Source organism: Telopea speciosissima, chromosome 2 (assembly GCF_018873765.1).
Source record: "Telopea speciosissima isolate NSW1024214 ecotype Mountain lineage chromosome 2, Tspe_v1, whole genome shotgun sequence".
Taxonomy (NCBI): domain Eukaryota; kingdom Viridiplantae; phylum Streptophyta; class Magnoliopsida; order Proteales; family Proteaceae; genus Telopea; species Telopea speciosissima.
The window spans coordinates 66,479,784-66,507,415 of record NC_057917.1 but is presented as its reverse complement, the minus strand read 5'-3'; the positions used below and the strand labels follow the sequence as shown (position 1 = coordinate 66,507,415).

At 39.4% G+C, this 27,632-nt stretch overlaps 3 protein-coding genes across 3 annotated transcripts; all 3 read right to left on the bottom strand.

Annotated features, from left to right (window-relative positions):
- Positions 1-151: 151 nt before the first annotated feature.
- On the bottom strand, positions 152-26,541 carry LOC122649874 (putative RNA polymerase II subunit B1 CTD phosphatase RPAP2 homolog). The gene is made up of 7 exons (XM_043843132.1): positions 26,531-26,541; positions 9,685-10,319; positions 8,692-9,399; positions 8,409-8,593; positions 7,543-7,806; positions 6,751-6,909; positions 152-268 (listed from the first exon to the last, which is right to left on the bottom strand). Exons 2-7 carry the CDS (start codon positions 10,271-10,273, stop codon positions 164-166), a joined length of 2,010 nt encoding a protein of 669 aa, XP_043699067.1. The 5' UTR covers positions 10,274-10,319; positions 26,531-26,541; the 3' UTR covers positions 152-163.
- Positions 19,475-20,249, bottom strand: LOC122649877 (protein DOG1-like 4). Its single transcript, XM_043843135.1, has one exon. The coding sequence runs from the start codon at positions 20,246-20,248 to the stop codon at positions 19,502-19,504; it is 747 nt and encodes a 248-aa protein (XP_043699070.1). The 5' UTR covers position 20,249; the 3' UTR covers positions 19,475-19,501.
- On the bottom strand, positions 25,675-26,557 carry LOC122649876 (protein DOG1-like 3). Its single transcript, XM_043843134.1, has one exon. It carries the CDS (start codon positions 26,515-26,517, stop codon positions 25,711-25,713), a length of 807 nt encoding a protein of 268 aa, XP_043699069.1. The 5' UTR covers positions 26,518-26,557; the 3' UTR covers positions 25,675-25,710.
- Positions 26,558-27,632: the final 1,075 nt, after the last annotated feature.

Genomic DNA, 27,632 nt, shown 5'->3' with positions numbered 1-27,632 from the left:
TGGTCCACATCCGGATCGTAACTCACATGACCACAGGGAAAGTTTCTTCTTCCCTTAGCCCGAGTATAAAACATTAACCAAAATCACCACTGATGGTACCAATCAGAAAAGACTAACCACCTTCAAAAAGAAACCAGGCGATAAGTTGACATTCTGTTCTTGGTTAAGCTCCGCTTTGAGTAGAGAACTGAGGTAACCGGCCGAGAGGAAGAACAATATCTTTCATGGTCTCATACTCTTGAACACTAACTGCTGCACCATCTAGCACCTGCTTCAGAAGGAAAGGCAAAACAAGAGAACACTACGATAAGAAGGGCAAAGCAAGTTTTCCTATAGAGCAGAAGGCAACAATAGTGAAAAATTTTATATAATTTAATAAATCATGTCCATCGGAGTACAGCAGCATAGCAAAAGAAAATAATACACAATTCTTGCATTGAAGAAATTCAGAACAATTCTTACATTAAGTAATACAGAACAATAACAATTCTTACATGGAGAAATACAGAACAATAACAATTCTTACATTGAATAATACAGAATAAGAACAAACAATTCTGTCAGCATTTTGCACACCTACAAGGGATGGACTAATGTTGTGTGAAATTTAAAATCTTTATATGCATCCCAAAATTTCAGATATAGTAATTGAAAGATAAATCTATACTAGTATAAGAGAAATAGTAATCTATACTACATCTTTTTTTTATCAACAATCCATACTACATGACCATGACCATGAAAGAAATTCAACATCAAACTTTAATGGACAAATGCCTACAGAAAAAATACAGAACAAAATATGCAAACAAGACATCTATCTTGGTTCCCATTTAGTGCTCTGTACTCTGTAGGTCATTTCCAGAGATGAAAATAAAACAAAAATTTTAACCTCCACAAAAAAAAAAAAAGGTTCTAATATTAAGACCAAAAATTGTAATTCAGAAAAAGCCCACTCAATGCCTTTCCATAGGTCATATGGTTTAGCATTTTTGGTTCCGTCTTGCCCCAGTATACACCACTTAGTCCAAAGTTTCTGACATAGGAGAGACCGCTCTATTTCTTTATTATCATCTACTCAATTCTATTTTACGTCTTCCTCCTCCTAATTTTGTTCCTCTCTCATATATGTTGTCCTTCTATTATTCTATATATTACCATCCGGTCATATGTGGGATATAGTTAATAACAAGACACACCTCATTTACATATCCAACATACCAATAAATTCCCCTTTTAATTTTTATGCATTTAAGCTCAGTATAATTCTGCTTTATTAGATTATGGCAGGATCCAAGAACTCTCTGCATTCACAACACTTGTATGAAACTCAAAAGTTGTATTTATACCATGCAAAATTCAACTGCATTATTAACATTGTTCAGAGTCAATCAAGACACGTCGACAAGCTAAAAGACGACCTTCGTAAGTGGAGATAATATCTCCAGAATGCATATCCAAATAGAAAATGACAAGCAACACAGTACCATATATAATCAATTTCATGTCTCAGTCGCATTATGGTTCAACTGCAGAGAAATCCAGTCACATTTACTGCCGCACTGGACAATCTCCATCTCGGGGGTGTGCTGGAGAGGAGCCCAATCCGCCTAAAACCGAGGCCACCAATATTCTTCGGTTTACACATATTTGACCAAGAGATTAGAGACAATTTCTAATGGTCCTCAGATTCACCCCTCCAAAATCGAGCACTCATGGAGTCCAATTGTGAACAAATGCTCTTTGAAAATTGAAAACATGACATTAAATAAGTGGGAACAGAACTCAAGATCAATTTAATAAGTATGGATCTCCCCTGCCTGAGAGAACAAAGAGGATTTCCAACAGGCCACATCCCTTGGACTCTATGGACAACACTCATTAAAAATTTACTCCTATTTCTGAACCTAACCTAGAGCTATAAGAAGCCCTAGTCCCCTTGGTTGCATGTTTCAGAGACAATGTGATAATAAGAAAATTTGCAGCATTCTCAGAAAACTAGTGTTAAGAGCGAGCATAAATACACTACGTTTCATAAGAAATGAACTGTTGGTGGAAAAAATGAAGGAAAGGTATGGACCAAATAAATATTGTAAGGTATCAGGTTGAAGTCTATCAAGCTTGAACATTATAATTTCTGGTACTGAAATGATGGATGCAAGAGTTTTTCTTTCTTTCCACTGACACAAAAGCAAAGCTCAACCCAAATTTCAGATACAAAAACGATGATGTAGAAACCTGAACAAATCCTATACTGTACCTCCCATCCCCATTTTGTGAATGTCCAAATCCTATACTGTTCTCCCCTCCCCCCCCCCCCCTCGTTTGTGAATGTCCAATTGTCATGTTTATGAATAAAATTTAGTTCTCCAATATATGTTTCCACTACTAAAAATACATTGACTGCAAAGTCAATCTATCTGGTGCAGATTTACTATAACATGCTTTGATTCTCTAGCAGATCTAATTCAAAAACAAAATCAATTTCAGCAGCATACAAACCCTAATATTGGTCACAATGCATCAATGGAAGCAGCAAATTTAGACACCAATCTTACAAAAATATGTCATTGAACTATGTTTCCTCAAGAAAGTCAAAGCCCTCAACACAGTCAATGTGCATATAAGATGCACTAATTTCGAAAATGAAAAAAAAAAAAAAAAAAAAACATTCGACTCTGGCCCTAAACCAAGTGAACAAATTGTTAAGATTTTGGCATTTCCCTACAGAGGTAAGTCGACCTTGAACATGCTGATGATGTTACCAAAATGACGTTCTTTATTTTGGAAGAGTCCCAAGTTCACTAACTAAACACAGTACCTAGTGTCTCACCATGCATCATCCATGGTGAATGTAATGGACAGGACTAGAAGAGTGATGCAAAGGAGGAAAATTTTCACAATGCTCAAAGGAAGCATTCCTTTGAACAGCATATATGTGTTATTTATACCAATTGCACAATCAGAAATTTCATCAGTTTTGCTGAAAAGAGTCTTCTCTGTCTTCTCTTCCTCCCCCAAAACCATTTTTATTTCTTCATGAATCAAAAAGGAAAATTAACAGCATTGCACTTAATTGCACTAGTACAGAAAAAAAAGATGAAAGGTTACCTAATGTTATTGACCAAGGGATCCTTTCTGATTCTCCCAATAGTAAAAGTGTAGGAAAATCAAGGAATCATAGTAACAATAGAGCAAAAGTGGTGTATAATGTTGCAGGGAATGACACTGGATGATGCTGAAAGACCAATTCCACCACACCCACCAGTAATTTCTATAGTATACACGACTCTGTTAAGCAGCGCAATATATAGAAAGAGTTTAAGAATCCTGCAGCAACTGCAAGAGAGCATTGCCCTAGGCGAAACAGATCCCCCTCCCCTTTGATTCTGCTGACAACCCGATTTCATGAACTCTGCAGAGTGCATTCTGAAGCACTACTTAGAATACTTTGAGGGCCTGAGGCCATGGTTAAAGTAATTCGAATCCGACCCGGCGAATTGCCCAATTCAATTGGAATCCCGGCACTCAGACCCTGATTCCTACCTATTCTGTGAACCTCTTTTAAATCATCTGGTTTGATGTTTGATTGATCTCCATTTTTTACACTTGAATTTCTTTTTAAGCAAATAAAAAAGTAAAAAAGTTAATGAAACTTACCTCTTTGTTACAAGATCCCCAAGTTTACTGAATCAAAAACTCTATGGGAAATCTTTGTTTCTGTTTTTTCAATTCAAATTTAAGCGGGTTCAAACTAGGGGTGCAAGTTTGGCCCTGACGGCCAAAGCCCACCCTGGCCCGCCATGAGCCCGAACAAGACCTGGGTTGAGATATCCTGGCCCTGAGGGTGAGTCAGGGTTGAGAGTTTCTGGCCCTGAATCAGGGCCAGACCGGGCAAGGGTTGAGGCCTCGGGCAGTGCAGCCCAGCCCGACCCTGTCTTCTTCTTTATGTTCTTTCTTCTTTCTTCTTCTTCAGCCTGGCCAGCCCATGCATCTCTTCCCCCCCCCCCCCCAACGGTTGGGGTCAATCATGGTCAGCCCGGTCTTCGTCTTCAGCTTGGCCAGCCCATGCATCTCTCTTACCCCCCCCCCCCAATGGTTGGGCCTAATCAAGGTCAGCCAACACGACCGTGAGGCCAGGTCAGGGTTGGATTTTTCTACTCCTGAGTCAGGGCCGGGCCACACCTGGGCCCAACTAAGGGGACTTAGGATTAGGCTGGCATTTTAAAAGGCACAGCCCAGCCCGACCATGTTGCAACCCTAGTTCAAACCAATTCTGTCGATCCCATGTCGGAGTTTGTATACTTGAACAATGATTGTACAAGACATGAGTTTGTCCCACATTTATATATATATATTTTATCCTATAGTAATTAAATCTGAATGTTTAAACCTGTACCATTAGAGACATGCTTGAATGGCCATGGGGCACCAATATGAAATACTTTTTTTTGGGAATATGAAGGCCCCAAAGAGAGTTGATAATGTAAGACTAAATTAGGGTTAATTTAGTCCCATATAACCCACAATAAATCACAGCAGTCCACCAGCAATAACCCTAACAGCAGGGTACAAACCAGGTCCGAAAATAGAACTTAGGGTTCAAATCAAACACAACTTTCAGCAACTTAAAAGGAACTGTAAACAGGGCCGAATGCAAGGCTGAGAATGCTCAGCAAACCCTGAAAGGGACTGATTTGGATGGCCAGAAACAGTTGGTCACCAAATTAGAAAGTAATGGAATTAGGTGTAGAAACCAAACCAGCCAGTAGAAAGTCTCCAAATTCAGGTCGAGTGGAGATGAGGTTGAAGAGGGGCTGCACTCCAAATTTTAGCCAACTCTGATGACTAGAAGTTGAGATATGAAGATAACCCCAAATTAGAAGGTTTGGAGAAAACTTGCAAAATTAGCACTGCAATAGACTCCAAGTAGGATCGTGTGTAGAGCCTATTGAAGGGAGGCTTTGCTGCAATTTTGGTGAAGTTCTGATGGATGGAAGTGAAGTTATGGAGGTGGGATGAAAATAGGAGGTTTGTATTCTTGAAGGATTCCAACCAATGGAATGGGGTAGAAGAAGGGATCGAATGGAGAGGATGATGGGGTGAGATGATGTTCCAAAACTCTGCAGGTCTAGATGAAGGGAAGTGGAGATTCACAGCCTTGATGTTGTAGCAGGAATCAAGTCTCAGGAACAGCAGCAGCAACAGCAATAGTTCTGTATATGCTGGGGAATAGCAGCAGTCTTCAATGGGTCTTCTCAGCAGCTGTGTTGATCTCAGGGGAAGCAGCAGCAATTATTGCAGTCACAGATCAGTTGTAGCAGCATAAAGGAGCTCAAGCAGAGTAATAAAAGAGGAAAAAAGAGAAGATAGAAGTAGGTAGGGGGAATGGCTCTCTCAGCCAGGGTCTCTCACCCACAGCTATCTCAGCTGTTGAAACAAGGAGGATCCCTCAAAATTCGAGGGCTAAATTGGCCAGAATATTCTATCTCAAATCTGTTCCTTCATTACAATGTGAGGCCTATTAATAGCTTAGGCAAGCTTACATTAGAATATAGAAACTTCTAAATTAAGAACTATCTACAATAGAAACTACTTAAATCCTAACTAAAATAGAAGGTAACTAAATTAGAACCATTAGGCTTTATAATTCAGCCACAAGGAACAAATTACAAACTACTAAATATAATAACTACTAAAGTGCACCAATCATAGTTGACTGGCCAAAGGGGAATCCTATCAACATTGTTGAACATCTTTGGTCCCTGCTTGGCTGGCTTGAGCTGGTCCAGTTCTGGTCTAAAAATTCGATGGGTCTTTTGCTTCTTCTTCTGGCCAGATTCTACATCAGTAACTCATGACCTCTTAATTGTGAGGCGTTAATCCTTGCCAACTGAGATTCTCCCGACGTGCCGGGCTATGCCTCTTGCCTCTTACTATCTTTCATTTTTCTATTTATTTATCACCTTTCATTTGTCTTTTTTTTTTTTCTTATTCATTTCTCATCCCTTTTCCCATCCCACTTTTCTTTCCCTTTTTGGGTAGATCTTTGTTTTCTTTACTTTGTGTCGTTTGGATCCATGTAGCCGACCCCATTAAGTTGAGATAAGGCTGAGTTTGTTGTTGTTTTGTTGTTTGATCCTTGCCAACTGAGCTAACATGTACAAAAATTTATAAGATCCACCAGATGCAAATGATCTTGACCATCCAAGGAGGTTTGCCAACAGAAAAGTGAATCAAAATATCTGAACTGTAAAACCATTCCCTTTTTCAAACACCCCCCCCCCGCTCCACCATCAAACCAGATGGATACACTGCAAAACTCAAAGCCAAATTAAGGCAAATAGCTGAACCACCTCCAGTTGAGTTCGACCTCAGTCTAATTCAGCAGTCAAATAACTGAACATTGATAAAACCCAAGCTCTAAACGGAACATATAGCCATTTCCTTAGGTAAAATTATAATGCTGATCCAATTGGAGGCTCCCGAGTCACAACTCTCCATCTCCATACTAGACACTAATACAAATAAGGGCAAGGGTTCTCTGAGCCCCTCCATAGAATAATTAAATCATTTTTCTAGGAAAGAGAAAAAAAACAAATAAAAAATTGTTAGAGGGAGTGGGAAACCCTGGTGGCTCAGAGATACTTTTACCTACAAGCTACAAATAATGACATTTTCATGGGAACTTCATAAAGAAAATAAGAAAAATGAATAACATTAATTAGATCCCAGCAATGATACCCTCACCTTGTGGAGCAGCATCCTTCTACTAGTCATGTATGGGGTAAGTGCAGGAAATCTAGACACTGAAAGAGCATCAATAAACACTAGAATAATCACATTCCACTGTTTTGTTCTGAATGGTGGTAGTGCAACCAGAAATGACATTGTATCCAGTAAGTGTCCCTGCATAAAAATATTCTTGATTCTTGAGTCATATAAGTACCAAATAGCATGGCTATGAGAAGAAATGAGAAGAAATGAGAAGATGATAGTCCCTTGGACTAGAAAGTGTAAGAATGTTCACTCATAGTTATTCATTCTTTTTACTATAAAAATTATCTCCCCAGTGTATTGCAAGAACTGACACCTGGACTCTGTTCTTTAGATAAAAAATCACTTAGAATAATAGAAATAATAAAGAACCATTAGGGAGAAAAACAATATTAAGGTGCAGAGGCCCATGAGACAAGGGGAAGTTATTTCAGTTAATCCGAACTTAGGATAGATTAGTGCAGGTGGGACATATACAGGAACTAAACTACTTCATGTTCTCTCCCACTCTCATATTAGTTTGGACTAGTACCCAGAAAAACAGTTAGTTGGACTCTTGGTCATACGTATCCCAATTCCCAAGTTTGTATCCAACCAACAAAAAGAAATTATATGGATGACCAAGGTTCAGAAAAGGCCAATGAAAGCAACACATGCATATGCCTCAAAACACCCAATCATAGTACAGAAAAGGAAAACTTGAAATAAGACTTTGAAAAACACAACATACACAGATTAATAACCAATAAAGTTCAGAATGGATACCAAGCCCTGTTCCAAAGAAGATACTGGAGTTGGCAGCCTCAGATCCATAACTAGGCCTGGCAATGCCTGAGCAAGACAACCAGCTAAAGTTTGCTTGATTTCAGAAGACCGGCCATCACTCAGGACTTTCTTGCAAGGGTACTCCCTTCCATTAACCACTGAAAATTCTTCACAGGAGCTTTCATCCCGTCCATATATATATGCCAGAGAGGAGGATGTAATCCAGCCAAATAGTGCCATGAACATGGTTGCAAATGATGATAACTACAACATAAAAAATGCAGTAAATATTAAAACAAAACATTGAACTTCAAACAATCCAATAAATTGTGTTTCATTAGGCAATATTTAGTAGCCTACCAAGTGAAGTGAAGCGAAGTGGAGGGAAGTGTGGGAGTCCTATATATCTGGAGATGTGAAATGAAGGAAGAGTACCATTTTTTTAAAATTATAATAGTTGTTCAAAAGCCAAAAAGGTAACATATCAACCATGAGGGAGGGAGAGAAATAACAGAGGAGGGAACCACACACTTTCTCTAGGAGAAAGGTGGTGTTTTGGGAGGTATTTATTTCATTGGTCATCGAAACAAGCAAGAAATCACCATTACAACAAAAACCTCAACCCTCACTTCTTTGCAACTACACTTATAGTTGTCACGGCATCTAGGCGATTCTAGGCATTGGAGGAGGGAAAATCAAGGCGACACCAACAAAGCATCAAGGCGTCACCTAGGCGGCCAAGGCGCATTTCCAGCAAAGGGTGCCAAGATGCCAACTATGACTACACTTCCCTTCCAAGCAAAATAATAAGCTTAACAAATGTCCAATCCACAGTTAAAAATAACATCAAGGCATGAAAAACTTACACCCAGACTGAAGCCCTCTGGCACTGTGTCATACCAGGATTCACAATACATTTTGCCATGTAACTCAAAATGTGCAAACCCAGGCTTCTGTGCCCACCTCATCAGCTCTGGTTCGTACACACTCTCCGAATTTTCTTCATCAGCATCTTGTGTATGGGGCAATATCCTAATTCCAGCTTCCATTACTTTTTTGTGGTGTTTGAGAGAGAGAGAGAGCAGGGACCTTCAGTAAAATACACAATCTTTTAAACCAGAAAACTAACAAAAGGAACACAATTATTACCAGCACTGGACACATCAGATTCACAAGAAGCGACAGCTTCTGCTGCCTGGCTCAATGCAGCTGCACAGGCTTCTGCAGATGCAAGCCATACAGAACTATCATCATCTTCTACACTCAATCCGGATGAGCTCTCGGCATGCTCCGTCACTTCCCCCATCTGTCTTCCACTGCAGATATTGCCATTGTCCTCATTGCTGATTTTTCCATTGTCCTCATTGCTGATTTTTCTCTCATCGGCCCAGGAAACATTGCGGACTGATTTCTTAGCACCTGAACACTTTAAAGAGGATTTTAATGTGTTTTCAATCGATTGAGTTGTTTCTCCCACACCAACTTCCCTTTTGGATTCTCTAGGACTGGTACTATAAGCACTTTGGCTGGGACCAAAAGAGGAAGAAGGGTTTCTTGACATAATTGCCAACGTTGTACCACTAACTTCCTCTTTTGGTTCTTTCAATTGAGGTAAAGAACCATTCCACTTCCGGAAGGGGGCAGGGGTTGCCTTCGGAGGGCTAGATTCATAACCCATAACTTTACTACTCACCTCCCCTTCTCTTGACAATTTAAACAAAGATTCAGAACCATCAATTAAAGGAGAACAAGAGGTTTTGGGATTGTTAAATGGATCTCCTATGGTTACAACACTGGTGAAGTCCATCTCATTCGCTTCTGTACCCTTCTTCGGTTTGGGACGTCCAGTTTTAGACCCTGCAATATGAGATTCAAATTCATTCAATCATACCTAGAGTAAAGCCGCGACAAACCCAAGGCAGAAAAATGACATGTGGCACAATAAAGCATAAGAATCAACAATGACCATGCAGAGAAATCATAGTAAACAAACTTTGGCTGTAGAGTTTGCAGGATAAGAACAGTTTTTTTTTTGGGGTGTGTGTGTGTGTGTTACGGGTGGGGGTGGGAACCAACACAACATATAGAGGTTATATACACGTTAACAATTAATTAAAATGATTTTTTTTGAATTACAGATACCTTCATCATGCTGTTTAAGACGAGAAAATTTGAAATGGCTACGATCCTTGGGGACATAGCCTTCAATTGCATTTGATGGACCAACCCAATTCTCCATCGACAACTCCCCAACAGTCTTGGTGTCCTCTATCTCTTGAATCTTCAAATCAGAGAGCCCTAAATCCCCCTTCTTCCCAAAAACTGATTCATCGATACTAGAATCACCAAACAAATTCAGAACCTCATTAATCTTTAAAGGGTTCGAGACCAAGCATCTCTCTGGTTGCAAGCTCCCTGCGAATGCCCGACTATTGATGAGGCAACCGGAAGAGCAGTACATGTAGGTTTCTTGTAGGTCATAGACCTTGTGCTCCTTGAGAGAAATGCGGTACCGACCCTTCCCAGGCCGCTCCGATGGTAGATGGTTGTTGCAGAGGGGGTAACCACAGAGTTCAGAGATAGACCGTTCAGTCACTACATCCTCATAGTCGCTTTGAGACATCAGTGACCCAGCAGCAAAGAGTTGGTTCTCATGGCGAATGCCATCGAGGAGGAAAAGCTGCAGCTTGTGGACGGCTTCTTTTACAGAAAATGTTTCATCTTTCGCCATAGAAAATATTTGTCTTGCAGCTTCGCTTTGATATGAACCAGGGAACCTATAGATTCAATATATTAAAGTTCAACAAAATACCTGCAAAGCTCAGAGGTTCCACATGACATAAATCCCTTATTTTTCTTCCTACGCATAATCAAAACTCCAAACCCTGAAAACCCTTAAACCCAACCTTAAAAAAATGGCAAAAATTCAGAAACAACCCATCTCACATATACTTGATTTCTCCATACTAAAACTTTGCAAGAAGCAATAAAACTTAGATACATAGTAGATATTGGAGATCCCTTAGTTAGTAAGTTCGGGAATGGCAATTGAATGGGTACGGATACGTACGGCAATTAAACGGACTAGACGATAATAATACATTTCAAAAATCCGGTATAATAAAATGCATACGGCAATAATACAATACCTGTTTAATACATATTTAATACGGCCATTTTATAAGCAAAAATACAGGCATATATTCACTATGTAACAGACATTCACCACCTACTAGGGTGAGTGGTAGCGGAACATACACACTGTGACCTTATTCATGCGTATATTGTCATTTAACCATAGATTCACATGAGATTAATATCAACCATTCAATAAATTTTCCCTTTGAAAGGTTCCTGGCTACTACGGTTGTTCCTTATCTTCCCTGTTCACTTTTCAGCAGAGAAAAAAGTATGCCCTCCCTCTCCCACCTATCTGTATATCAGCAGGTGGATTGTGGATTATAGGTATCACAGAACGGAAACGATGGGGAGCAAAAGGGGTTTTGAGAGCGATGATAGTGGGATTGTTGATAGGTTTCAGAAATGGAGAGATGAGAATGGGAGGATGGATGGTGCGTTTCAAGGTTGGGTAGATTCGATTAGGGTAAATGGGGAAGGAGTAATGAATGTAGAAGTGGGTAACTGTTTTTTGTCCTTAGAAATTGATCTGCTGATTTGAATTACTCTCCCAATTCATATGCAGAGAAGAATAAGACACTCAAGTTCGACCAGATTTGCAATTGCCACTGCAAATTCCTCAGACTTTGCTGCAATCACCAATTTCTTCTTATTTTTCTAAATCTTTGGTACCCTTAGTCTTTATTTTTCATAATTTTTAATCGTAATTATTACCTTTCTCCATCGAAATCAGACGAAAGAGTTCCCTAAAAACAATGCTTCTTTTTCTCTCATCATCCTCAAGCCTCATCGAAACTTGAAGTTGCAGCCGATCTCAAAGTAGGAAAAAGTAACAACGAAAAGGAAAGAATAGTGATGGAATTTCTTCTTCATGATGTGAAATCTGATCACCATTCTTTTGAGTTCTTGGATTTTGGGAAAAGTGGTTAAAAAGCATAATCGTCGCTTCAATCGATGAAGAAGAATAGAAACCCTGTGATTTGATCTGAGACGGAGAAGAGAGTTCCACTCTGCTATTTTCCTGCTACTGTAGTTGATTGGGAAAGAAAACGGAGAAGAGGAAATTGAGCCTGAGAAGAAGAATCACCGGCCCCGCTGAGCTCCAACGAGGATGGAGAGGGAGAAGATGAAGAGGGCAGGGGCAGCTGCTAGGGTCGTTTTGGGTTGAGTTTCAATTACCATAGTAATCAGAAAAGAAAAAAAAAAAAATTATTGAAGAAAATATCAGATTTTTTTCCCAAACATCTTTGAACCTAAAAAATCAAATACGAGTAAAAAGAGACAGAAAAATACCATAAAAGGCTGAGAAACGACTTACAGATGGAGAAGGAGAAGAGAGAGACTCGCAGTCTGAATAGAGACTGAGAAGAAGAAGGGGAAAGGGGCTCAATAGCCTCCTATGTAGTGTTCCCGCTGCTAAAATCGCTCCTGCAACTGCTGGACGAAGAGAGATGAAGAAGAACAGAGTTTATCCGCCGCTGCAATCGCCTTGGAAATTCCACCGCTGCAATTAACCGTGAACGGACACCCTATGTTGCAGACCCATGTAAGTCGGTCGAGCCTGACTGTGCCTCACCACTTTTTCCTCGGCGATACCGATACCAAATCAAAAGAAAGCGCGAGAAACACAACTGACCTGGAATTTATTTTTTATTATTATTGGCTTATTCCCTTTAGGAAGATTTGAAACCCTAATTTCCTGTGAGTAAAAGGTCCGTATCTGTCGAGATTTCTCCGAAAGAAGGGCTTCGAAGGACTTCGTCTGTTGTTTTTTGTGATGATATTAAATCAGAGATAGTAGCAGAAACGAAAATTTTTTGTCACCAGAGCATTTCTGTTTTGGATGTTCAGTACCGATGTATCACTAAGGAAAGCAGTCTTTCAGAAGATCAATGAAATAAATTGTCGACGTCTCCACACCTTCGCATCCTGTTGTTATTCAGGAAATTTGTGCTCCGAAATTGCTTTTGACAAATGTTTTGCCCTCCGAACACTCCGAAGGGGTGAGATCCTTATTTCAGTGGCTGTTCTGTGATATTTAACGTCTTGGGGATTGTTGTTAAGAAAACCGAATTTTGATTAAAGCGAGTCGCACTGGGTGGAGTCAAAACTTCGGAAACCTAGTCACGAATTGTAGAATAAAAAGACAAGACCCGATTCATCTGAGTCAAATAAAACTTCATATTTTTATCCTGAGTCATGACACACTTTTTCTAAATCATAAAGTCGATTCACTTTAGAAACTAATGAGTAACGTAGTAAATCTTTATTATAAAATAGTAAGAAACCCTCGGTAATAAATAGTAACAAACTCTTAACTCCTTGACTCATTTCTATTGTTAAATGGTATAAATTCAAAATACATTGCTATGTAATTCTTTACTTTTATTTTTTTTTTATTTATATATATTTATTTCATTAAATTTTTTTAAAAAAAGTGACTAGACCTGACCGGGTTTCACAAGGCCACAACAATTTATAAATATGTTTTAGATAGAATCATATCATCGGTCAAATTTGAAAAAGTTTGAAGAAGTTTTGCATGCACAATTTTAGCAGTGTGTCAATTAACAACAAAAAACTTTCCCTTTTTTCCATGGAATTTCACACTATCCTGTGAAACTGGTCCTCTTATGTATGTAAATTAGTTTTTTTCTCAACTCATCTGTTTTTTACCTAAAATAAATTGCAAGTGTTTAGTGGCGATATGCCTTGCCAGTGAATTAGGACCTGCTTAAATGTATTTGTTTTTAAACACAAGCCATATATTCTCATTCATTAGCAAGGACTCTCTTCGACGGAAGCTAATTGAGAAGATCTAATAGCTATGATGAAACAATTTCTTACATGCCGCCTTGACGACAAAGCTGATTTCCAAGGGGTAGGGAAGTTTTTATGTGCACGTACATGGAACGTTGAGGATGTATGGTATAGGTGTGAACATATAAAGAGGTTGTGTCCACTGGTACGGGTCTAAGAAGTTAAATATTATGCGAATTATGTAGATATTTAAATTCGCATTGTATATATGTTAGGGGAGTAGATGTAGGATTGTGGGAACAATTACAATATGTAGGATTATGATGTAAATTGTAACCAAGTAAATTGTAACCCCGTATAGATAGTCTACTTATATGAACTCTTACAAATAGAGAAGAACAGATTGAAAATCCTAAATTATCTCTAGATGTTTATCTTGAGAAGAGGTTGGCTACCTCTCAATAAATCAAGACGTCATTGTTTCATCCCTAAAGCAAACCCTTATGCCTACTGTATTTCTTTTTATATTAAATCATAATTTATCTCTCCCTATTATTTCTCTTTTCTTTTTTTTTCTCTCCTCTCTCTCACCTGTGTACATATCAATTTTTTTATTATTATTATTTTTTTAACCTTTTTTAAAATAGGCATACGACACAGAATGAGGAAACACGAGAATATAGGATTTGAAAACATAAAGGCTTTGTTAAGTTGCAAGGGAAATGGGAAAGGAAATTGAAGGAATTTTTTTTTCTTCTTTTTAAGTCGTTTGGTTGCAACAGAAGTGAAGTGAAATTAATTTAGTTAAGTTGTTTGATTGGTTGTAATATTGATGTAAAATTTGTAATCCAATCCACTTACTAATTTGCATTTTATTAAGGCTCATTCTCAATAATTTATGGGTTGATGTTCTCTGTGCCGCAGCACAGCCTGCGCCCAGACACATGGGCCTGCCATTCAGGAGACAGGGTTATCATTTCACCCATCCTCATGTGTCTAGGCGCAGCCTGTGCTCCCGGCACAAAAAACATTCTCCCATAATTTATTTTTTTTTTTAAAAAACACTAAAATTTTAAAATTCAAAAGAAGATAACTTATCTCAATGCATAAAATTTTAATTTTATACCAATCGGTGCTAAATGAAAAATGAGCTAAATATCCCACTAATTCGTAATGAAACCATTTAGGATACAAGAAAAAGTTGAAATCGCAAAACACAAAACGTGTATCAACTGCTAAATGGTCACCACCGAATTTAACCACCATCATGATACACACCTAATGGGAAACAAACAAATCCAAATCTCAAATTGAAAAATAAACTGAAGATATCTATAAGTTTCTTTATTGAAGATAGTCAGGTTACGAAGAGGAGTATCCAAGGAAGCAAAACAAAGAATTGACTGGTTTCTACCGGGAATCACAGCCTTCGGGTGCTAGAGCTATATCCACTACTTTGCACCACATAGCTGGCTAGGGTAAACAGTCTTTAACATCCTGGTGCTCTCACACCACCTTGCGCGATCAACATAGGTCTAATTAGTTGGGAATTACCTTGGTCTGTTGTTGCACAACACATAAATAATCATTATTTGTTTCATCCTTTTACCTTCCCATTTCATCATTTCATTAAAATCAATGAAAGGGAGTAGAGAGAGAGAGAGAGAATGAATTATTAAAGTATACAGGAAATATTATAATATAGGAAAGCATGTTTTATAAATGGCAATTGATTCCACATAATGAATAAATTATTAAAGTATTGTAAACAAATCATGCAAGCAATGTAATGAATAAAAAAAAATGGTAACACAACTTTGGTGTTTTGTCGCAAAGATATTCAATCCCTATAATTCCATTCCAAATTTAACTCAAGAACATAATCCAACTTCATAGCTATTATCAAATTATGCTTAAAACCATGTTTACAGGACAGTTCTTCCTTGAGCATCTTATCAAGCATAGCCATCCATCCTATAATGCATAAGTTACACAGATAGATGTTTTGGAAGTTGAACATGTAAAATGAGAAAAGTACAGTGTCATAAATAAGAGCTGCAATTGAGAAAGTGTGCAAATATGAAACCGAAACTCTAAATGAGATAAGGGGGAAAAAAAACCCCAAACGGCTTTAAGGACAGAACAGGTTAATTAGGGAAGAAACAGAGACAGATTGGAGCGATGCAACTCTGGTTTTAAAGCTAACAGTAACAGAACACAGAATCTAAGGACAAGTGAGAATTCAATAACTAAAAGAAACCCTTGGTGTGGAACCTCTGAAATCCAGTCAAGTTCTTATAGGGTTCAGACCTAACTAGTAAAGTAGAAAACACAATTTTCCCTCACAGAAATAGAGGTGAGATTAGACCAGATTAGATATTTTTTAGAAAAGAGTGATGCTAAAAAAATAAGAAAAAAACTTCTGGAAATAAAACTGCGAATCAGATTCAAAGAAACTTATTGCTAGAAATCCAGAGATAGAAGACAAAGGAACAGTTCACAGAATAGCAAATCAGAAGATTACTACAGTGGTATTGATCACAAAAGCAATTGATCTGACAGCATGAATTGGATTACTAAAGTAGAATAGAAATACAACAATGAATGGAGTTGAAAGAATCCACCCAAAACTTGAGAAGTCCTCCTCAATAGCACACCATGAATCCACACAGCTTAAACAGGACACAACACTTCTTATTTATAAAGTCGTATGCCTCCAAGGGTGGCAGGGTTACAAACCTATATATAAATCTCCAATACAACTCAAAAATAGAGATGTTAACCATAACTCCGAGTTCACATTGGATCCAAACCAGAAAATAGAAACAAAAGTTATGCTTAAACTATCCTACAACAATAGGAAGCTAACATGGAAACTAAACTGAAATCGAAACTTAAAATGAATACAAACTAGACTAGAACTACTAGAGATAGAAAATAGAAAGTAGACTCCAAAACTCATGCTTGTAATTACTACCTGTGACAAGTATGTTGCTGCCGCAGGACATTGAGTAGGACAATGAGCTGCCACTAATAGGTGAATTGATGGATTGATGTGGTGGCTATTCCTGCACTATGGTATGATCTTAAAATGAGAATAAGTTCAGCAGGAAGTTAGTGGACAGAATAACAAATAAGATTGAAACAGAATTGGGGAAAGAAATTGATATGTGCAAGGTGTAAGAAAGGAGTATATCTGACCTTGACAAGCATCTCACTAGTCCAACTTGGCATCCCATTTAGGGCGGCACTGCATCTCAATTCTCACAACAAAGTAGCTCTGACTTTCACAGAAATCAGCAAGCATAAGCTTACCAAATTTTTTAAATCACTCAGGGTAATGTGATCCCCTTCTCTAAGAAGGACATTGAGATCAAATCAAAGCGTAATAGTTTTGTTACACGATAAATAATAAAATATTATGGCCAAGATCCCATGCCCTAAAGCTGACAAAGAGAGGAAAATATTGAGCTGCAGTAGCTCATAGCAAAGTTAAATGAATCCTAATGCAATACCAAGCAGATAATACAAGACTACTTCTTTGAATCCCAATCTTCAGCGATCTCATAGTTTATTTTCTAAATTGTTTTCTGATTCCTCTTTTTCTTTTCAGACTCTTGATGTTGTGATCGAGTAGGAAAGCAGGAATGCAGGATTTGTTTGTGGAACTATGATTGTCCTTAATTCTTTACAAGCATCAAAATCAAAACAGAGTACAAATGTAGGGTTCAAAATTACACAACACAAATAGTGATAGATCAAGGTATAGATAGAAATACCTAGATTCCATACTTGAAATTTGATATTGTTTTACTGCACCGTTTCCACATTAAACCCAATTGTAGGAATTGTGGAGACATCTTCCTCCATCTGAAGCCGATATAAAATTTTCTTTAATTTTAAATAAAGCTATAAATTGAAAACAACAATCATTTTAGCCCTAAAACTGAAACCTTACACCAACAATGGCAGACTATACTTCTTATAGAAATTGCCTTGTAAACAAAACCAAAGAAGCGGAAGAAGGAAATGAGAGTACCTTCCAGAGGTACAAAAATATCTTTAAAAACCTAACCATTAAGAGAGGATGCTCAGGTACTTACAAGTCCGTTATTCACACTACTAAGGAGTACTTGCAGTGCAAGACCATTTCAAGGCTTGTTCTATGATATTATCATTGCAGGCAACCCCAAATCAGGTACTAGGCCAGCTAAGCTGCTGGAGGAAACTAAGGATTTTTTTTCATTCATCCAACTCGATTCATTCTATTTAAATTTAAATCATCACAATGCAAACGATCTAGTACCTGATCAGAGCACAAGTACTGAACTTTGGATCAAATCAGACCTTTCAAGCTTCGAACCAATGCTTGCTCAGAGCATCCAAGCTTCTCACAGAGAAAGAGAACCAGTGTGTTTCGGAGAGAAAACCCCCCTAGCCATTCCATACACGCAACACTTGCCTCTCTAGAAAACCCACCCCCCGCAATTGCTGCCCTTCTTTGCCTGTAAGCCTGCAATCCCACAATCCTTGCTATCTCTCGCAATTGGCCTTGCTGCAAACCCACTCATTCTAGCCATCGCCCTTGAAACACCCCTTGCAAATACCCCATCTCCAGTTTCCCTTCTCCGCAAACCCTCCCCGCCCTTGTTGAAGATATTATCTATTTGTCTTCTTTATTTACTACATGTATTTTTAGAATAAAGGCAAGCGTGGTTGACTTTCTGGGTTGGTAAGCGTAAGCATGGTTGATTACATGTATGGCCTCTTTATCAAAAAAAAAAAGATTACATGTATGGCCTAATTCACCCACAAAAAAAGAAATACAGATCGTCTACGGCCCAGCTGCCCGTAGCAGCCAGTGCGGCGCAGACTGGGCCGTGCATGCAATGATTGTCTTACCCCTACCCAACCCCTTGCCCAAGCGGGAGTAAGATGGTCATTGCGTGTGCGGCCCTGTCACATTGCACAGGTTGCTACAGGCAGCTAGGCCGTAGGAGATCTGGATGGTGTGAAAGCCTGTATATATAGCAGGTGGTTTTCCTTGATTGCCTAATGCGGTGCAGCTTGGGTTTGAGAGGTCAACACCTAATAGGCACGACATCCAACGATCCAAAATTGATTGAATCATATTTTTTTTTCAAACTTAGCATTGTTGAATGTCGCATCTGCTAGGTGTCGAACTCCTCGAATTCTTAGTCTGAACTGCATCACACTACACTTTTTAGGGAATTGGAGAGGATTATTTTTTCCCCAGTACGCAAACACAAGTACTTTTGTTTTAAAATTGCACGGAAACCACCTCGAAAATCCCTCTCGCTTTCTCTTTGAAATCAGTTCTATATCGTCTACAACGAGTTCGGTTCCTCTACACGTACCAACAGGTGAACGTACATGTGAGAGCCAATCACCTGTCCTATTTTTTACCATTTACAAAGGAAGAAGGAATTTTTATGGAAACAAAATTAAAATATGATTGACTTTAAGATGTACATTCACCGGTTGATACGTACAGATGATCCATTCTCGTCTACAACTCAATTCCAGAGACGCAGTTCACAGGTTTACAGATTACTTCCATTACTTCCAACCTACACTTGTTTTTTTTTGATAAATACTTCCAACCTGTACGTACGAGGCGACCTTTTTGAGAACTGGTGTACGGATTGCTTCACAGTTCATTTCATTTCATGGGCCCAAGGAAACTCTATCTTCACTAGCTGTCTTTGTTTCTCTAGCTCGTTTTTTGCAAACCACAAAGAAAAACGGGGGGAGAGAGAGAGAGAGAGAGAGAGAGTTGGAAATGGGCAGGCATGGAGATGGTGACTATTTCACGTACTTTTATTCTCACTCACATATATACACTACTATTTCTAACTTCTCTACTCTACTAATTCCAACTTCTTTACTGTTCTAGACTCGACACTCGACACTGTGTCTTAAGCACCATGTTTCTGTGTATATACATATCCATGCAGATGTACTACTCTCTTCTACAATAGCTGATGTGAGATGATGATGATGATGGTCCGCTACATTAAACATAACACGACTTTCTGAATTAATCCTTCTGGTTCAACGTCATCATCTTCGCATGATCCCTTCTCTTCCCAACCACCCTCAGTTGAATCTGCAACATCGCAATAGCCGCCAAGAAATCCACAGACTGCAAAGGATTGAGCACTTCCAATACACCTTTCAAGGCCATCAATCGCACGCAATCGGCCATCTTCATCACGTTTTCCAACCCAGCCAACAACGAGCTCAGTGTCACATCCACATACTTGTCCAACTCACCCACCACCTCGCCGTTGTTGACTTGAGTAGCAAGCCTAGACAGGTCCACCATTGGCTTGTCGGCGATGCTCACTTGCTGCCTTTCCATCTCTCTGTCCACCCGGTCTTCCTCTATTCTGATCTGAATCAGAAGCTCTTGGATCTTCTCTAGCTGTTCCTCGGTCATGTCGACGAGATTCGCACCGGGGACACGGGTCTGACGTAATGAGGTAATGAGACGGAAAAGCATGGAAGGTTTCCAACCGGTTATCCAATGGTAAGCGTTTTCGAGAGAACTGAACCAGGTGGGAGAGAAGAAGCCCAGAACGTCGTCCTTGGCAGAAGCCCATTTGACAGTGTAGTATTGTTTATAGTGGATCACCACTTTGGAGACGAGGGCTCGGTGGAGTTGCTCATTGGAAGAAGAAGAAGGGTCTCTTGGTACTGAGAGGAGTTCTTTGAGATTGACTTCATGTTGGTTCACCCATTGCTCGTAGAACTCTGAGAACTTATCTTGAACTTGGCCCCTCATCTTCTCTTCTCTTCTCTGCGGCTAACTAACTACTACAGAGAAAGAGAGAAAGAGTTGGTTTGGGTGGTGGCTATTTATTTATGTTCGTGAACGAGTGTTAGTGGAGACTCACCAAGGGGTTAATGAAGGAGGAGGGGAAGGGGAGGGGAGGGGAGGGGAGGGAAGGGCCAGGTGGACGATGGAACTTGGACCACGCTGCACGTGGTGCTGAGTTTGGGCTCTCGAGTCTCGACTGAGTGAGAGAGAGAGAGAGAGAGATGCGGTGGGCTTATGACTCCCGTTGGAAGGGTTTTGGAGTACTGATCAGTTGCACCGGCCACCCTCTTCCTCCAAACTGGCCGACCTTTCCTCTGCTTCGCACGTGGACAACATGTCACCACGTGGCCTACATGCATACCGTTCGTATGCTTTTGCCTGGTCCCACAGAAAGTATGTGTCGGATGATAATCAACCCAACAAGAAATCTCTCTCTCTCTGTCTCTCTCTCTCTCTCTCATCTAACACACAAAAGTGCAAGTGTGAAACAGTTGGACTCTGCAACATGGAAAAGGCAGGGGAAGGTATCGAATGTATGTAAACAAGGAAAAGGGGAAGGGGGTTCCCTCCAACTGATGAAAGAAACTGAGAATGAGCTGTCATAGGGACCACGTGTCGAAGACGAGGAGGGTCTTCAGATTGAGCCATTGAGGCCCTGATGACAAGGTGGCGAGAACTGCAAAGCTTCGTTTTCAGTGAAATCTTTTCTTTTTTTTTTTTTGGTAAATAGTGAAATCAATATGATCGTAGTTCGCAAAGTAGCACAATAAACAGAAAACTCTGCGGTGCCTTTCTCTGTGACAGAAAGCCCAACCCATTATATAATTTTTTGGGCCTCAATCCCAGCCGGCAGGCCGGCAGCTTTTGTTGAATGTTATACAAAAGGATGAGGGTTACGAGGCTTGTGTGAGGAGAAATCTGCAGACGCAGCTGATCAGGTTCTCGTATGAGTGGTATCACTCTTGTGCGCCTTGATGAAATTCAAGATAAAATTCCAGAGAATAATTCTCGTACAAGAACTTGAGCTGCCCTCAAATGAATCCGGATCAGCTACCCACATGGGGACGGATGGGAATAGATCTGATCCTTTCATGGGGCATGGATCCCACATCTTAGAAGTGGATCCCCCACCCCCACGGAAGATTCAGATCTATCCCCACCCGTCACATATGAGTAAATGTGCACTAGAGAATAACATCATTCACATGAGAGCGGAAGTAAGGCAGTCTTTACCCACCCACCTTGCTATCGTACGACGGATAGCTCGAAAGTAGAGGTTTCGAATCTTTATAAATAGCAGACCTACTAAATACATTGGCCGTGCAAAACCTTTGGCCGTAATCCTTTTATAATATCATTTGGCAACTCAATTTCTTAACTCCTATTCACTCTAATTGTCTATTTTATTTTCAATAATTTTTGTTTTTATTTTTTTAATATTATGTTTTAAAATGTAAACTTTAACCCCATTCCCACTGTCATGTAAGGTCTCTGTCATGTAAGGTCTCTCCTTATGAAATGAATGGGTGAATTTTGCACGTTGGTGGGTTTATAAGCAAAATTTGCATTTTGAAGCAATTTCACAGTGAACAATAAATTGAAATCTTTACTACTTAATTGCTTGATGTTTGGAAAAAGCTTGTCTTATTTGTTCTTTCCAAAAGCACCTTTTAATGCAAAATAATAAATCTATGAGAAAATTACTTAGACATTTCCTGTACTATGATCTAATTATTTAGTTTTCCCAATGTTTGAAACAATTATTTGAACATCCACTGCAGTTTACTATTTCTTTCAAGTAGGTCAAGTCAGTTAGTTTAGTGATAATGTCATTTGTTAAATTTTTTGTAACGCCTAAACTATCCTAAAAGGTTCTGAAGTGAGATTTACCCCCTTCTTCTTCTTCTTTCTCCTGCAATCAAAAAAAAAAAACCGGCAGCCATGGCTGTGTGTGAACTCTTATGTGACCTCCCAAAGCCTTTCCTGATCCGAAACCCTTTTTGCAGACCTTGCATTTTCATGGGTGATTGCCTTTCCTGATTCGAAACCCTTTTTGCAGACCTTGCATTTTCATGGGTGATTGCATTGAAGTATGGAATCTCCCTTTCTCTTTAAAAAAACAAAGATCTCTCCCCTTCTTTTACATTGATTTTTCTTAAGGACCAGTAATCCATGGGCTGTCTTGCAGGATTTGAGATGGGTAAGTGAGAAGGGTGAGGGCTGTGCTCCTTCGATGTTTGACGAAGTGATGCCTGATACAAAGCGTCCAGAGAGAACTCTGCAATCGGTTCTGTGTAGGTTAAGGTGCTGGAGAAGAGAAGATGAGAATCTTTTCATGGTAAATTGCAAGAAGGAATGGTCACACTTGGCTCAATGAAATTTCCGATGCAAACAAATGGAGAGTATCCAGAAACAACAGAAGAAAAGAATCAGTTTTTTGAATAGGTAATGCAACAAGAGACGAAGAGCAGTGGTTCTCTTTAAAAGAACACAAAAGTATAAAAGTGTGGGAAGAGAGACAGATGTGAGCGTACCATAGTTGCCGGACACGGTGGCCGGAGGATAAACCCTCGAGAAACATAAAACCCTTGGAAAACTTTTGATGCCGGTGATTTGTTTCTGTAGTCGTTTCTGTACTCTTTACATAGAAAAAAGGAGATTCAAACCCTTAATCTGATAATCGATTAAGGGTTTTGGGTCATTTTGATTTGAAATATGTTTAAGAAAAGGGAAATTTTTTGAAATCGATTAGGGTTTGAAATCAGTAGGGGTAGGGGCGGTGGTGTTGCAAGAGGAGGAGGAAGAAGAAGAAGGAGCAGGAGAAGGGGGTTAAATCTATCAATTTCACTATTTTCTTTTGAGTAGGTGATAAGGGTAAAATGGATATTTTCCAATTAAACACTAACAACAACAGACTAACACTGTCAGGTTTTGGGGGTGTCAAGTAATTGTTTTAAACGATGGTAATCATAAGCAAAATGACCACAGTAAAGGGGTGTCTAAGTAATTTTCTCTAAATCTATTTTTCAAAAACACATTAAAATAAAATCTGTAATTTTCACATCCTATCCTTTCTTAAGATACTAATATGATTATTTGATTTGAGAAACAAGGGGTAAAAGAAGTAAAATTACAAGTCTATTGACACCTTAGGAAGTGTTAAAAAAAAAAAAAATTCCTTCAAGTAAACCAACCAAGTGGATACAGCTCTTCACCCCATTCTTTCTATCACTTAACTCCCACTCCAAACCCTCTTTCTCATAATACATCAACTTCTGTTTCATGTGAATTCAAGTAATTGACAATTCTTTCTTTTTCACATTGTTATTTTTTTTGGATTAAGAGTCTGTGTAATAGGGGGGAGGGGAGGAGGAATTAGGGGATGGGGATAGGCCCCAAGGTGGTTTGAACTCATGATCTCTTATTTGAGGAGTTGGTCTTTTGCCAGCTGAGCTGACCCCTTAGGGTTTTTTCATATTGTTATTGCTCGATTTACTAAGCATTGGTCACACGGAGAGGCATTTCAGATTTTAATCCTCTCCAATTCCTAAAGTGTGGCAGTGCGACAGTGCTAAGTGGAGATGTCGACTCCTGGCAGCTGCCGCATCCAACAATTTATATTAATGAACTCGGACTGATATGAACCGTGGGATGCGACAGCTACCAGGTGTCTGACATCTCCACCTAGCACTGTCGCACTGCCACACATTTAGGAATTGAAGAAGATTATTTTTCGAGGCGTTTCACGGGTAAAAATCCTCTCGGTGCTTAATCATTGTGGTGCCTTTGTAGTTCAAGTTTGCAAGCTCACCACGTGGAAGATGCTTCATCCAATGGTGCGAGCTCGATCAGACCCAATTGTTATTATTATTTTTTTCGCTCTCTGCTCGAGCTTGTACCGTTGGATGGAGCATCTTCCATGCGTCACGCTCGTAGACCTGAAGTGCAAAGGCATCGGAAGATTAAGCATTGTAGATGACTTTTATCTACATTTCACACAAAAATAGGAAGGTGGGATATTTTAGGCAATTGAGATATTAGGCTTCCATAAGTCTTACGTCAGTGTCATAATACCGGTTTGTCTTCATAACGTTTTGTATTTTTTATACCACGTAGATGGTGATAACTCCTTACAACTAAACATTGTTACACCAAAATTAACCCTTATTTTGGTAAAAAGAAAATTTATTGAAGGATAGAATATGTACAGCCTAATGCTTTAGATTTACAAAGATCAAGAAGCCATAGAGTGGAATTTGACCAAACTATCGTACACATAATAGACATAACCTTCCTAACCAAGACATCTGAAATATCATTCATAGCCCGTAGAATACATTGAAAAGAAATAGAACAAAAAAAAGAGGATTGTCTCCTAATATCTGAAATTACAACAAAAATTTTAGGGGGTAGAATTTGGTTCTAATCATGGATATAACTGATCATCTCCTTGCAATCCGATTCCACTTGAAGTTCAGTGAAACCAATAGCCACAACTTCTGCAAAGGCACTTCCAATTGCAATAGCTTCACCTTAAATTGCCGATCTAAAATGAAAAGGAGAAGAGATCACCTTCACCTGATAACTCCTATGATCTTTGAAAATGAAACCTACACCACCTTTTGAAGTTCGATTTTCCAACGCTACATTACAATTAATTTTATAGTAACCAACCGAAGGAGCTGTCCAATTGGAAACAACAACTGCCCTAAGAACAAAAGATACTCGAGCACTAGAAGGTGCAGATGTTGATGTATAACTATCAGTAGATGCAACATGAAACTCAAGAAAGGCTTGCTCAGCCACTCTGACTACCTCTTGCAGGCTCCAATTTAGTTTTTAATGTTGAATGCATAAACGTTCCTTGCTCTCCAAACATACCAAAATTAACCGTTAACTACAAAGATATTGTTATGATGATGCTCACCTTACTTTAATATACCTAGCTCTCTCTCTCTCTCTCTCTCTCTCTCCTCTCCATCCTTTTGCATGTTTCATTAAACTGCTTTATGTTCATAATAATATCACTTTATAATTCCAACCAAGCCAATGTACAAAAGGAACAATTCAGATTGTCTACGGCCCAACTGCCCATAGCAGCCTGTGCGGCGCAGACTGAGCCACGCATGCAATGACTGCCTTACCCCGTTCGGGCAAGACGATTGGACAAGGGTAAGACGGTCTTTGCGTGCACAGCTCAGTCTGCGCAGCGTGCCGTAGAGGATCTGGATACCAAAAGGAAACCTAGAATTTATATTTCATCTCTAGATGATAAATTCTCAAACTAATATACTTCATATTCATTTACATTATTTAATGTACATACAAGCTAATAATAATAATAATAATAATAATAATAGTATAAGCTCATAAACTTAATTAACATATATATAAGAGGCCAGGAAGATTCTTTATTGTAGGCTTTATTACTCTGCTGAGCAGGAGATGGTTGTGCTGTGACGCTGCTTGGATTCCCTTTTCTTTCCCCATTCGTGAAGGGAGAGGTGAAGCTTCCTAGTTGCCACCAGAAGATCAACTCCTTGCAGTGGTGTTAAGATGTTCGTCAGCTCCTTCAGCGTTCGCAGCCTCAACTTATCGGCGTCCTCCAAGATGGCTGCCAACCCAAGCGCGTGTCCATCAAGAACCCGGTCCACCCGCTCACTAGTGTCTCCAACCCGGTTCGACTCCATTGCCATCAGAGCAAGCGGCTGGTCCGCTATTTCCTCTTGTAGACTAGCCATCTTGGAGGACAGTTTGTCCTCCTCCCTGATGGTGTTGCAATGAAGGTCATTGACAAGGTTGAGTTGACTCGCTGACAACTCGGCAAGGTTACCCCTCCTAACCCCTCTAAGGAACTCGCCGAGTTGAGCTTCGAGTTCTGAACCACAGAGAGCGTAGACGAGTCGGATGGAGAGGGTAGGCCTGCAACCAGCGATCCAAAGGAAGGAATTCTCGAAGGAGGTGCACCAGGCTGGGCAGAAGAAAGATGGTGCATGGTCTTGGGCCAGAATGGTTCGTTTCTCGTTATACTCTTGGAAGTGTTGGATGTTCTTCTCTACTACCATTCGAAGCTTTTCTTCATCTCTTGGGTATTGGGTTAGTGTTTGAAGGAGCTCTTGCAGATCTACTTCTTGTTGCATAACCCAGCTATTGAAACAGCTGCGACATCGGTCTTCTTCTACTACTTCCATCTCGATAGCTTTTTTTCTCTTCTTTTCAGAACTGAGCTGCATGTGTATACTACACCCACAGAAAAGAGTTAAGTGGATTGCATGTACTGTTGATGGTGGGAGAGTGAGAGAAAGGGTAGATACAAGAGTGGTTATATATATATATAAAGATGAGAGGGTCAATGTGGACTTTAACTTAGAAGATTTTGTCTGTTTCAGAGAGGAATCTGAAATTGGGGTTGATGGTGGTAATGATCAATTGCATTCAGGAGGATTGACTTGAGCTTGATCGGGGTGAGTGAGTGTGAGAGACAAATTAAAGACATGAGATGATGACAAGAAAATGTACAATAAAGACTGGAGAGATTTGAAGATCTTTTTACTTAAGAGAGAGTGGAACAAGAAAGCAGGTGTGAAATGCAGAAATGCAGAAATGCAGATAACGACAAGATAACAAGAGGAGGGGGGGGGGGAAGGGGGGTTTCTTTAACCTCTGGATTTTGTACAGACTTTTAGTTGGGTGGGGTGGGGTTAGGGAAAGTTCCAACGCTTGCATGGTGACGGCGTACGTGGCTGAGAATTGTATACACAACGCGTCGTGAAAAGTTAAGTATTTAACGACAGGAGTCCCCGGTAGGGCTACGGCGTTTTGGACTACATTAACTCAGAGTTTTGTCTTTTTCGGTGTTTCTTTGATCACATCGATTAAAATATCAATATTGGGAACGTTTCTTCTGGCTCAGTTCAGAGTATCTGACTTTTGTGGGGAATTGTAAGCAACTCAGTTTGTTTCTCTTTCTTCTTGACAAAATTCTAGGGTTTTATCAACAAAAAAAGACAAAATTTTAGGTCACTCAGTTGTAAATAAGGTTCACCCTTTTAAATTTTATTGGACAGTAAACCTTTCGATAGCCATCTTTTCAGCAATTTTTTTTTACATCAGGTAGCCCTCTTGTGATAATTTCCACTCTAGTGTAGGTAACTTCTTCCTATTCCTCCTAGACACTCTTGTGACGTTGTCTGATTCTGATATCTAATGTTAGGTATTTGATCGATACGTTAAAAACTCAAGAATTAGTAGAACACGTTAAATCAAATTTTTTGATCAATCCCATAATAGATTGATCAAATCCAACATCCAGACACTAGATCAAGCCCCTTAGATACATAATAGTTGC

Coding starts and splice junctions, on each gene's coding strand:
- LOC122649874 (XM_043843132.1), bottom strand. CDS start 10,273: ATGGCGAAAGATGAAACATTTTCTGTAAAAGAAGCCGTCCACAAGCTG. Junction 8,594..8,691: donor ATCTGATGTGTCCAGTGCTG/GTAATAATTGTG, acceptor ACCACAAAAAAG/TAATGGAAGCTGGAATTAGG. Junction 7,807..8,408: donor CAGAGGGCTTCAGTCTGGGT/GTAAGTTTTTCA, acceptor TTTATGTTGTAG/TTATCATCATTTGCAACCAT.
- LOC122649877 (XM_043843135.1), bottom strand. CDS start 20,248: ATGAGGGGCCAAGTTCAAGATAAGTTCTCAGAGTTCTACGAGCAATGG.
- LOC122649876 (XM_043843134.1), bottom strand. CDS start 26,517: ATGCAGCTCAGTTCTGAAAAGAAGAGAAAAAAAGCTATCGAGATGGAA.